Source organism: Lycorma delicatula, chromosome 1 (assembly GCF_047948215.1).
Source record: "Lycorma delicatula isolate Av1 chromosome 1, ASM4794821v1, whole genome shotgun sequence".
NCBI classification, from domain to species: domain Eukaryota; kingdom Metazoa; phylum Arthropoda; class Insecta; order Hemiptera; family Fulgoridae; genus Lycorma; species Lycorma delicatula.
In genome coordinates this window covers 216,510,163-216,524,314 of record NC_134455.1, presented here as the reverse complement: position 1 = coordinate 216,524,314, position 14,152 = coordinate 216,510,163, and the positions used below count along the sequence as shown (strand labels likewise).

At 27.4% G+C, this 14,152-nt stretch overlaps 1 protein-coding gene across 1 annotated transcript in view; it reads right to left on the bottom strand.

The window, feature by feature from the left end:
* Nucleotides 1-14,152, bottom strand: part of LOC142328480 (uncharacterized) — a 506,312-nt gene that overhangs the window by 27,644 nt on the left and 464,516 nt on the right. Inside the window, exons 8-10 of the mRNA XM_075372302.1 lie at nucleotides 12,694-12,817; nucleotides 3,695-3,911; nucleotides 8-1,972 (exon numbers count right to left, since the gene is read on the bottom strand). Coding sequence (XP_075228417.1) covers nucleotides 8-1,972; nucleotides 3,695-3,911; nucleotides 12,694-12,817 — 2,306 coding nt within the window. The remainder of the gene's footprint in view (nucleotides 1-7; nucleotides 1,973-3,694; nucleotides 3,912-12,693; nucleotides 12,818-14,152) is intronic.

Here is a 14,152-nt window from a genome sequence, read left to right as displayed (position 1 = left end):
TCCTTACCTTTCTTTTATCTCTTGATGGTTCAATTTCACCATCTTTTTTCTGCTGTTGTTTCTTTTTCTTACGAATATAATCAAAACCTGATGATTTCAACTTTCTTCTAATTGTTCTGAGCTTTAATCTCTTTGTTTCTATTAATGGTTGAATTTCATATTGAGTAACACTTCCTAATTCTAATGAGGTTTCTAGGGAATTCAGTTTTACAATGGCTTTCGATGGATCTTTTGGTTCTACGGCAGAGTTCTCAAGCTGCTGCTGTTGATGCTGCTGTTTCTTTCCTGTAGCATAAGCTTTTAACAAATCTGAATTTCTTTTTCTCCTTTCACCTCCATGCAACAACTGTCGTTTCGAATTTAGTACAGCCTTATTACTTCTTAAAACAGCAGCACTGCGCAGGCCAGGTCTATTACCACTCATATTGTTATTGTTATTATTACTGTTACCCCTTTTTCTCATTACTTTTCTTTTTTCAGTTTTCTTTTCTTCAGGTACAGGTTTATCAAACTCTTGACAGCTACCAGGAGGTGCAGAAGCTGGTCTATCATCACCAAATATGTCCCTCATTCTTGCACGCTGTTTTAATATTCTAGTCTGAGTTCTAGTTTTTGATTTGTAAAGTGCAGAATCATATTGCTTTTCCCCAAAATAACCACCATTATGACGCTCATACAATTCCTGAATTTCACTTTTCGTATTGAAATAATGGTAAATGGAATTTTCATTATCACAGACCGTTGATTTTTTTGCAAGTTTTTTCAGTGGTTTTCTCCCTCTAGTACTTTTCCCTGATGATTTAACATCAACCTTCTTTTGTCCCAGTTTTAAATCTTCAGGAATCAGCATTTGTAATTCTAGCCTAGTCGAAGTTCTATTAGCAACCTTAGGAACTTTCTTTTGTTCTTTACTATCTACAACTTCAAAACCACCTTTCCTAATAGACTTCTTTCCCTTGCCACCATATCTTTGTAGAGAATGATTTAAAAGCAAATCTGTCTCTTTGCTCTGAGCTTTTGATTTTACTGGTTCTTCAACAGATATTTTTTTTGAACTAGACATGCATTCAATGTCACTTTCAGTTTTCTTGTTAGAAGGGAAGAAGTCTATCAAATCAGATGTCAAAGAGTCTGGACATGGATCTAAATCAGGTAGTGAAGCTGAAATTCTAGGCCAGTTTGGAGGACGTGAAATATTTATCAGTCTTGCAGGCATCCTCAGTGACCTCTTGAATTTGTAAACTTCCTCTTCCCAACCAGGTTCAAAATCTGATCCATCACCAAACTTCTTAAATTTATCTCTTTTTTGAGGAGAACAAGACTGAGGTGATCGAGTGCGAATTTTACGTTTACACTTTTCTTCTGAAACACTTCTCTCACAAACCTTTCTTTCTCTAAGTCTTCTAGAAACAACTAATGTTCCTTCCACTTCACTTAATTGTTCATCACTTTCACTGTCTTCTTTTTGCAATAGACTGTCATCTTCTTCTTTGATTTTACTTTCTTCTTTTACTTTTAGTTCTTCCTTTACCACAGTTTCTTCTTTTATTTTAGGTTCTTCTTTTATCTTGGTTTCATCAACTACAATTTCTTCTTTCAAAAACTCTTTTTTCAGTTCACTTCTTCTCTGTGAAAGTGGAACATCTTCATCAGAGGATTCTTCTTCTTTTTTAAACTCATTCATAATCACAGCCTCTTCTTCCAACTCTTTTACCACTTCTCTTTCCAACTCTTTCTCCACATTTTCATCATTATCACAGACAGGAGCATTATCACTAATCTCTTCATTAATATTATAAGATTCATCTGGAAGTGATTCAGTAACCAGTTCAGATTCACTAGACGCCATTTCTTGATGCTTCTTTCTTCTTCCTCTTCTTCTAACTGCTGATGCACCAGTCTGGAGCTGCTGCAAGAAATCATCACATGTTGCATTCCAGAATGGATCAGATGCCTCTTCTCCACTTTCATTCTAAAACAAAAATTGAATTCATAATGAGATATGTAATTTTACACCTAATGTAAAGCAGCTTGTGATATAATACAAATTTAATTATCATTACAAAACTAAAATATATCCATGAGGGGTCAAATTTATAAAAAAAATTAACTTTTTAATTAATTTACATAACTTGCTGCTAGGATCCAATTTATTAAACTGTTTATTAACATTTAATAAGGAAATACAATTTTTTAAAATTTTTTATAACTACAGTACAGTAAGGACAAGAGAGTCAGTGATTATACATTTGATTTTTATAATAGAAATGGTAAACTACTATTCCATGGGTAACAAAATGGAATCACTTCACCATCCACGTGGGAAAATAAGTAAAATCATGACCAGAGAGTAGTGTTACAATAAAATATTAGAAAATTAATAAAAAAAAGAGATGTGAATGTAGCACAAAATAATTGTTGTATAAAATAATAGTGATGTAAATACAAAATTTCATATATTAAAATTGGTACAGAATAAACAACAGTTTTGAAGGCATAAAGTGAAAAAATCTGAATAAACTTTTCATTGTTAATGTGTACACACAAAATTAGCTTAATCTAATTACCATTAATTAAAACTCATCAAAAGATTAATGGTTTTTTCTATAAAAGAAAATGTTTAATTTTAAATAAATTTCTGAAACAGATATTTTAGAAGCAAAGGATTACACATTACAATCCACAAGAAAAAACAAAATAATTTATGAAATAAAATGTTTAACTTTTAAACATAAAAAAAGCTTCATATGATGAATTTTTGTTTGTCGGCCTAATTTTTCAAGTTTAATACAAAGAAACAGATTCGTGTACATATAATTTCAAAGTTATGTTTACATGCATAATAGCTTTTAGGCCTTGAAAAAAGTTACTTCCTTAATCTGAAATAAATTATTCTCATAAATGATAGCTGTTATCACACTTTTTATCAATGAGTTTTTTGTTGTATCAGGACAATTAATTTTTTTTAAGTGACAAATCAAATCAAATTTATTAAATATAACATTTCAAAAACTCAGTCATTAACATTTTCAGTCATCTTTAGAGCAACCTTCAGTGACTAGTGCACCTGTTTCTCACTCACATTAGTTAATGTTATTGATGACGATATTTAAAATATTGATATATTTATTGATGATGATGAGATATTTAGAATATAGTTGAAAAGTCTGTTAGATTTGATCTGTGTGTATGTTGATCTAATACACTGTTGTTGTAATTTGTATATTTCACAATGTTTAAGTGAATTAAAATGAGATTCTTCTTTGTGTATAGAGATTAAGACTGTTATTGCAAGTGGATTTGTAATTTGCACTCATAACGTGGTTGCCAAACTTTGACTCTATGTTTCTATGATTTTTTTTTATAACTTTATTTATGTTTTCTAAAATCCTTACAAAACAAAACAGAAATCCTTATAGGTGCAAAAAGAGTTCCACTGTAAAGCTCTGATATAATGACACTTGTTTTAGTAACATAATAACAGAATTTAATGTTTGAAGAATCACTTATAATTTCATAGAAGTATGTCTAGCCGTATTTTCTTATCTAAAACCTCAACATTATACAATTAGCATTAACATTATACATTATACAACATTATAACATTGTTTTATAATAACATTATACAACATTATACATTATAGCAACACATTCACAATCACAAAATACCAATTACTAATCTAGCTATTTTTACCTGTGATGGATGCTGGCCACTCTGCTTATTTAGTCCTCGACGGTCCCTCCTCATTTCATCAAGTGTCTGCCTCTCCAGAACAGGCATCTCACCTTCTGAATCACTTTCTCGAAAATCAAACACAGATGTTTCTGAAGAACTCCTCAATGGTAGCTCATCATCTGGCCGCCTAAATAGCCTGCATGATACATATTCATTTTCTTTCACAACAGAAGAGCTAGAAAAAAAGGAATCACTTTTAAATAAAACTTGTTATTCAAGTAGTTTAATCAATTAACTATTTATGTTTTGTTGAGCAGAATAAAGAAAGCTATCACATGAGGATTACAAAATATATATTTCAAAAATAAACATTTGATAAACAAATTAACTATTAGCTAAAACAAAAAAAGTAAAGTAATTTTTTACGACTAGGCTTAATGGCTATACTTTTTAAGAAATTATTAACCAACTTTGCAAAACATTCAAGCACACAACAAAAAGAAAAAAGATCAAGCTCATTTTCCTCTTTTCTTCCAGAATTCCTGTAGAGAAATTCATCTAATCAGAAACAATGTTGATTCTGACTATGAAAATCTATAAATAAAAAGAAGATAGGAAAAAGGCAAGGGCAGAATAAATGTAGAATATTGGTAAAATTTTAAACATGTTTTATTTAGATGTAACAGAAAGAGAAAAATTGAAATCTAGGTATGAAAATCTCAAGAATTAATATCAGTAGAATATAATATCTATCTATCAATTAGATCAGAAAAAAGATAAAGTGTAATAATTAAAAAAAAAAAAAAATACCAAATCACAATGTTATTATTTATTTTAATTTTACCAAGCTTTTTCCAAATATTATTACAAGATTGATGGAATGATAGGTGGAAAAATACCATACATGTGCCATGAAACAAACCCAAGACCATCTATTCTTTTAATAGAAACTTACAATCAACAATTAAAAATATAAAACCAACAAAAAATAAACTGTATAACTCTATTTTCCACAAGCAAAAAATAATTATATATAATTTTAAAACAGCTTATCAAATTCCAATTTTATTTCCTCAAGCGCTTTTGGCCATTCTGCCATCTTCAAGAGGATAATTATGACTAACATATATAAAACTACAATCTTATATAATTCAAATATATATATATAATTTGAGTAATATAATTGTCAACTGATCGTCATTTTGTTAAAATTCATCAAAAGTTATAGTTTTGAGTTTATGTGACTATGTCTGTATTGTAATAGTTTCTCAATTGTTATCTATTAGATGGCAATTTTTATTTAAAAAAATGACAATCAATTGTTTATATATACATATATATATATAATTTAATTATGTAAGATTGTAGTTTTATATATGTTAATCATAATTATTCTCTTGAAGATGGCAGAATAGCGGAAAGCACTCGAGAAAATCAAATTGGAATTTAGTAAGCTGTTTTAAAATTATATATAATAGTTATCATACTAAACGGTGCCATATTCAAAAAACTAAAAAATAACAAACAAAAAATAATTTATTAACGGTAAACAAACATGATGTAAATATAATAACTTAAAATAATTACAGAAAATAATACATTATTTAACTGATAAAACATCATTTATGAATAGTAAAATTTAAGCAAATGAATCATTTAAAACTTATAAGGATAATAATTCATTTAATCATTATTAATTTAAATAAGTAAATGAAGAAATAAAATTTTACACACTTAGATCCATGATGAGATGCAAAATTTTTTTTTCCGTTTTTATTTATTATATAAGCCATAATTTTGCTATATTAATAATTAAAATTATTTTCTATTTTTTAATGTAAGTTATAATGAAAAATGTGACTGAAGATGTTCCAAGGACTCAAAGATATCTCCAATTATATTAGAGTTAGTTCTATATTACAACTCAACTTAAGTGGTTCATTAAATAAATAATAATCATATATATATATATATATAGTGTGTGAGTATAGTATAGTGCGTATAGTATATAGTGTGTGAGAGAGAGAGAGATTGTGTGTGAGTACATATATACATATTTGGTGTGCTGAGCAAAAACCCCTACTTTTTTCTGAAACTTCATGTGAAATGGTTAAGTTCTAAATATACCTGAACGAAGATGGAATGCAAGTGACCACATAAATTAAATGATAACACTTAACAATCTAAGCTCTACATCTGAGAGTATTACAATTAATCTACAGTTACACAGAATACATTATAATATATTAATAAAAATAAAAAATGTGGCAGTTGCGGGACTGGCCGACAGAAGTGAAAACTTCAATCATTACTGATCATTGGTTAATAATGATATTTTATTCTATTACTGATTTCAATGTATTTGATTATTTATTTTAAATGACATAGACTACTTATTAAATGTATTTATAATATTAAGTAATGGTTAATTAAATAATTTTACAATAAAAATTTAATTTATTTTCTTTATTAAATAAGTCTTATTAAATAAGTAAGTCTTATAAATAAGTCTTATAATAAAGTCTTATAATAAGTCTTATAAATAAGTCTAATAAATAAGTCTTATTAAATAAGTATTATTTATTTTAAATGACATAGACTACTTATTAAATGTATTTATAATATTAAGTAATGGTTAATTAAATAATTTTACAATAAAAATTTAATTTATTTTCTTTATTAAATAAGTCTTAGAAAACATTTTAATTTTAATAATGAATTATATTATTTTTTACAATATGTTATTACATTATATTATTATTTTACAATATATTCTTTAACATTATTACTTTCTATTCTATTTCTGTATTATTTATATTATCATTATCTGGAGAAATTTCTGTAATATTTACATTATTTGTATTATCTGATTCTTCTAAAAATGAAACAACTGGTTTATTATAACTAAAATATAAAATACATACTCTTGAATGAAATCTATCTAAATATCTTGTAAATACTGCATCTATTGTTGTTCCATACGATGTTGTACTTAAATTTTTATCATTAGACATTATTAAGTTTAATTTTTCTTTTAAAAAGTCTATGAATGGCTTAGATGATTCTTCAGTAAAATTTATGCAGAAATTTCCACTCAAAATTATAGGTATTTCATGAAAATTTTTGTTTAGTAATTTTGATCCTTCTTCAGTATATATAAGCAAATTTGTAGGTAAAAATTGCATAAGTTGTTGAACAGTATTTCTTGGTGAAATATATATGGCTATTATCAAAATTATTTATTCATTGGAATCTTTGCAATGCGCTGCGTATATTTCTCCAATTTCAAATACATTGAAGCCAAAATTTGATGTTTGTCTTAGATGAATGTCCATATGAGAACTCATTATATGTGTAATATGTTTGCATTATGATAAATAGCCACTCCGACAGCTGAAACTTGTGATCTTTTGAACTTGACAATGTAATTAAAATTAGGAATATCTATAGGTTGTTCGTTGCTCATAGGAGTTTCTGATAATATTTAATAATGAATTATATTATTTTTTACAATATGTTATTACATTATATTATTATTTTACAATATATTCTTTAACATTATTACTTTCTATTCTATTTCTGTATTATTTATATTATCATTATCTGGAGAAATTTCTGTAATATTTACATTATTTGTATTATCTGATTCTTCTAAAAATGAAACAACTGGTTTATTATAACTAAAATATAAAATACATACTCTTGAATGAAATCTATCTAAATATCTTGTAAATACTGCATCATTTGATTGTTGTACATTTGATTGTTGTACAATAGATTCATTAAGATCTTGTGTGCGTGCTCATAAACTTTGACAGTTAATTGACAATATAGATAAACCTCTTCTTTGCATAATGAAATTATTCAGTGTTTTACTGATTGTTATTAGTGGATTCAATACAAGCCTTTTGAATTCCTCTTGCAATGATTTTACTGATGTTGAATTTCTTCTTCCATGATAAAATACTGGGTTATTATCTTTCGTTAAAATATATAACCGTTCTATAGATGTAACTCTTGACAAAGCCACATATATTAATTCTAAAGAATGGCTTTTGTCATATTCATAAACAATTTCATTGAAAGTGCCTCCTTGGGATTTATGTATTGTAATTGCATATGCAGATACAGGTGGAAAATGCTTTCTTCTTGCATTTATTGTTTTATTATTACTTAGTGTTATTGTAGATATCCTTGGAAAAATTGGTACTGCATTCAGATTTATGTTATATTTTTTCATATAACTTTTCCATTGATTTCTAATTTTTCTTCCATTTTTTTTTTTTGGAAATAGCATCCAAATTATTGTAATATCACCATCTTCATTTCTGTCCACTTGACATAATTTACCAACCGTTCCATTAGCCAAGCCATTTGAAACATCTACTTTTTTAGTTAATATGTAATATTTATCAATAACAAAGATTATTTCATTTGGTAATCCTCCAGTATCGATAGTAGTAATTTTATGTAATTTTTGCCTAACAAAATTTTATTGTTCTGAATTTTGACAGCCAATATATACATCTTTAGCTATTGAAATGTCTTTATTTTCTACAGCACTTAAAATACGATTGTTATATTTCTGTACTGCCGCATTAGATAAGAAAAGTCTCATTAATTGTGATAATTCAAAAAATTTTAATCCATACAATAGTGTAGGTCTAGTCATATTTGTTTTAATTTGTTTGTATATAGGAGTTCCCATAACCAGAGGTAATTGCTGTAATTCTCCTATTAATATAATATTTAAACCGCCAAAATTTGATTTGAAATAGCCAGTAATTTGTTTTAAATGCTGATCAATTTGTTCTAACAATTTACCTCCAATCATGCTTACCACATCAATTATGAGAAGTTTATCAAATTTGAATAATGCTCTGTACTGATAAGCGACTTCAATACTCAATGGAAGTAGCTTTGACTTTGATATTTTTAATTTACTTAAAAACTTCATATTTTAAATGTATGATATTGATATTTTTATTGTATGTACTGTCGTACCATCTATAGCCACAGCAGCTTTACCAGTAGATGCACAAGCTATATACGCATTACAATATCCATTAGTGTTTATAAATCTATTATATATTTCCATTATAAGTTTAAACACAGACGTGTTTCCACAGCCAGCAGGTCCTGTGAAAAACATTTGCAATGGATTTTCAGGATCAGATAACAAATGGTGTATGGTGTGCAAAAGAAGTTCGTTTTGCTTTTCATTTGCCATTTCCATTAAATTACAGAAATTATCCAAGCAATCCCAAATATCTACATTTGTAGTATTTATCATGTCGTATTCATTTGCCATGCACATTATATTACAGAAATTGGCCAAGCCATCTGAAACATCTGCATTTGTAATTAATAGGTAGTATTAATACCATGATATTAAATATTAATTTATATTATATTATAATATTTATATTCATGATATTAAATACCATGATATCATAGTATTTAATCTGCATGAATGGTATTCTTGGTGAAATAAGGCTTTCTTACACTAAATTTAATGGTAATTTTTTAAAAATTTCTGGAATAGGAGGGTATTTGAATACATTGTAAACAGATAAAGGTGGTATTCATTGTTTATTAATTGCAGACAAATTGAGCATATCTTAATTTGTGGTATCTTATCATTAGTGAGTAGCATTCTTATAAATTGAATATTATTATTTGATGTAACTTCAGTTTTGAATATTTTTAAATCATTTTTAAACCATAATCTATCACAAAAATGACCAAAATTGTTTTGAAGAAATTGCTTATGGAACTCAAGATGTGCACTGATATGATTAGAATAGGAATTTTGATTATTTTTTGTAACAAAATTGTTAATATTTTGCATAAACAAGTCGGAATCACTATCTGAATTGAATGTTGAAGATTCTGGAATGCGTGAATGCTTAAATTTTTTTGTATTTTCTGAAATAAATGGAACATTAATGTGTGTGTAATGGACCTGCTTTCTGAGATGTATGAATTGTCTGCAATTTTGTATTTTTTTAAATAACAGGAACATCAATGTTTGATGGACCAGCAAACTGTGAAGTATGAATTGTTTGTAATTTCTTATTTCTGGTTTTATCTTGAAATTGTTGAGAATTTTTTTTTAATGATTCTTTTCTGTCAATATTTTGTTTTTGATCTTGAGTTTTTTTTTGTTATCTCTATATCTTTTGGAATGGAATTTCAATAATTCTTTTTGACAGGTTTTTTCATTGGACATGTCTGTTTCTGAAAATTTTCTCTCTTGACTTTTCCTATATCACTGATTACATAATCTTCATAATTCTTTTGAATGTTCATATTTTTTATTCATTTTATAAGTATCATTATTGCTTTCTTCATCTGTATTTCTTTTCTGACTGTTAATTGAATTCTGACTACTATCTTCTTTATTCTCCATAACTGAATTATTCTAATAAAAATATATAATAAAATTTAGTTAATTAACGATAAGTAAATTATTAGTAATTGTAAATGTAAAAAAATAATTTTTATTCTTTTGAATATCCCGAATGGCATATAAAATATATGCTTTATCTACTGCGTCGCGTGTACTATGCCTATATATATATTTATAGAAGTATAATTTATTGCATTCTTTTTAGAATGTACTAATGTACTGCATTGCATGTATTTAGAATTTTAGAATGTACAATATACATAGTGTTGGTCTTGATTGATGTGAGATTAATTGAATAGAGTTAAAAATAAAGTATATATTTATTTAATTAAAATAAATGATTACTGCTAAAAATAAATATTTTATCAATTCAAACTAATTTTTAATTGTTAAAAATTATTTCATCTCTAAATTAGCTAAAACCAACAATTTTTAAAAAAACCTATATTAAACTATTTTAAAATACGTGGTCACACATCAGTGCCATCTGTAGTATTTTGTGAGAACTAACCCATTTATAATATATATAGCTCTAGCGTCTCGTGACGATTTTGATTATGAGTCAGCTCTTTTTTCCCATGCAAAAGTCTCCAAAATCTCCGCACAACACACCTAAAGAAGTTTTCACTTCAATAAAAAATGCACATGTGTGCATACACACACACACACACACACACACACACACACACACACACACACACACACACACACACACACACACACACACACACACACACACACACACACACACACACACACACACACACACACACACACACACACACACACACACACACAGTGTGGCTAACATAGTAACACATGTGATTGTTGCTTCTGTGACTTCTAAAGAAGTTCATATACCCTTCCCTATTTCAAAGTGTGAATGAACATGGACTGCAAATGGAGATATGAATTAAATGATAACAGTTACCAATTAGTGCTCTGCATGTAAGAGTAGCACGAGTTGATTTTATTATGATTACTGGTTGGTCATCTAATTTAGTTTATTCATTGTTAGGTTGTACACATCAAATTTTCAAAGAATTTCTAATGTAGTTTTTTTAGTTTTAATGAGAAAGGGTCAATTTCCTTTTGGAAAACACAAAAAATTCTGTTTCATAAACAAAAAAGAAATCATTCCACAATCTGAATGTAATTTCATTATAAATAATAACTAACATTGTTTCGATGGTTTTCCTTGCCTATTTGTCACTGTACTTCCAAATGTAATCTAATAAATCTTTTAAAACAAAAATTTACATTTTACACACAGCAGCAATAGTCTATCCAATACATAATTATTATCCAATACAACTGAGTGGGTTTATTCACTATATTGTTCTGATTGGTATATTTTCAATAGATCAGTTCTTTGGTTAATAACTAGGTTTTCACATTTATTGTAAAAGGAAGCAAGAACAAACCTCCAAGGCATTTCAGCATAATATCATAATGTATATGTACATAATATATGCATATTAAGCAGTGCGATAATACATATACAGTTAGCTATAGGTATAATGTGTAAATGTGTGAAGTTTTTAGGTTATTAATGCGAAGTCTTTGAATTATCACTGAGATAAAGATTGGAAATTTATTTATGAATGTCTAATATTAATATAAACACAATATCTTTAAACCAATATCAAAATTATAAATAATCAATAAATATTTAGAAAAAATTGCTGGTATTTATATTGATTGTACTACCAGTTCTGGGCTTGCTTCACTCGCCTGATCATCTAGCTAGGAGCTCTGCCCCCTAGACTCTCGACATGATCATTATCCTCATGGTTGGGAGAATATTAAATATTTTACAGATATTCAATAAAGAAAAAATTAGTCATACTTCATTATATTTCTGTTGCCATGGTAACAGAAATATGGAGTAAAAGGATTAATTATTTCTATAATGAATATCTTTATTATCTTAACCCACAAGGGAGGGCTAGGGCCTCAATCTATGGCTTATAACCTTCCCTGGGATAACATGAATGTATATTGAAAATTTGAAAGCAATCGGTCAGTTGCTAAGGATTTTTTCATTATATGTTTTGATATAATTGTGGATACTGTGTTAACTATTTATTACTAGGTAACTATTTATTTGCTAAATGACTGCAAGAGTACATTAACATATTAAACAGTAATCTAATATATAAATGCGAATCTTTGTCTGTTTGTTTGTTTGTAACCATTATACAAGAACCATTATACAAGAAAATATTAAAAAATACAACAAATATTATACCAATACTATTATGGTATTAGTTATTTATTAACTTTGGCAGCTACACGTTGATACCACTTAGAAATTCTTTTCCTACTTTTCTTATTTTCTTTGTAATAAAAATAAAAGTATTAAATTTTAAAAAAATAGTAAGCTTGAAGAGATTCAAACCCAGAACCTACCAGATGAAAGACAGAAACACTAGCACTCCACCATGGTATTCACTATTGCTTGAAATATCTCTGTTTTTATCAAATTACCCAAAATCAATGACAATCATTATTCAAATAAAATTAAAATTCTGCGACTGAAAACAGTCTCATTATTCAGTTAAAACAGTAGATGAAATAAAATAACAACAAGAATAACACATACTTTCTTCGAGGAGAATTTATGCTGCCAGCACGCTCTCTTGTCAATTTAGGTGGACTACCACTAGTTGAGCAGGCTCCACTGGCTCCAGCAACACTCTCTCCTTCATGTAAAGGAGTTCCTTTGGCTGTAACAAAATCTTAATTAACAAACAAACAAAAAATATTATTATTACACATTTTAGTTAGTTTTTTCTTTAATTCTTCTATGGACTAATTTTTTATGCTTATTAGGTGTTGTAACTCAATTGGTTTGTTTTCAAATCATGATTTCTAATTTTTGAGTACCAACAAAATTGTTAATTTTTTCATGAAAATGAAATTATATAATTAATAGTGTTCTGTTACTGCCTTGAGATCAAATCTTGTAAAGTTTAAATCATGTTAATAAGCACTTAGTATGGTTTATTTCATTTTTGGATAAATGAAATTTAGGTTCTGGAATGTAAGTCAAGAAGGGAGGTAAGTTTACTTCTGACAAAAGATGGTGAATGCATAACAGTGGAGAACAAGTGTCTGTTAACATAATATTAAAATCTGAAGTGGACACCACATGACTTCCTTGTACGCCTATTAAATTACATATACACATTTTTTTCTGCATTTCATTTAAACTTATTTCATTTGAAAGTGAGACACAATCCTCCAATTCTTTATTAAAGTGGACAGTTACACAACTGATGAAACATTAGTTTTTATTAACATCAAATACTTGTACAATTATTAATTCAACATTCATATGAAATATTAGGACAGAGTAAAAGTCCCTTTATTACTCTACTACTAGATCAGTATTCATATCTTCGTGAGTTACTGATTAACAAAAGTTTTAGATTTCTGGTGTGTCATATAAACAAAAGTTAACAATAATTAAACTAACTGTTTAGTGAACTCCTGTATACTGGTTACAAATGTTAATTTCGACCTAACAGTGTAAAATATTCAGTTTTTATTATTGGATTATTTGATGAATAATCAAAAATGAAAAAGAAACAATCATACAGGAAAAAGAAAGATAACATGAAGAAATATATCTGAAAAATGACAAGAAGATGAATATGAAGGGGAAGAAAATGTTAAGAACAAGAGAAAAATAAAAAAATTAAGAAAAGAATCATCTTTTCTTAATTTTTATACAGAGGAAGAATATGTTAAAACCAAAGAAAGAATAAAAAGATTAAGAGAAAATGATAAAGAGGAAGAAAACATTAAGATCAAGGAAAGAATAAAAAGATTAAGAGGATGATGAATGTAAAGAGAGAAAATTTGTAAACTAAAGAATGTGAACACAAATTAAGATCAGAAGAATTACATTAAAACAAAGAGCGATTAAATGATTGGCACAAAAAACAAATACACAAAATAATGATCAACTCGACTTAGGGAGAATATTGTCTGACACTATTAGAGGGGTAATGAACTAAAAGATAAAAATTGTTTGGAATTTACTAAAGATTGGGCGT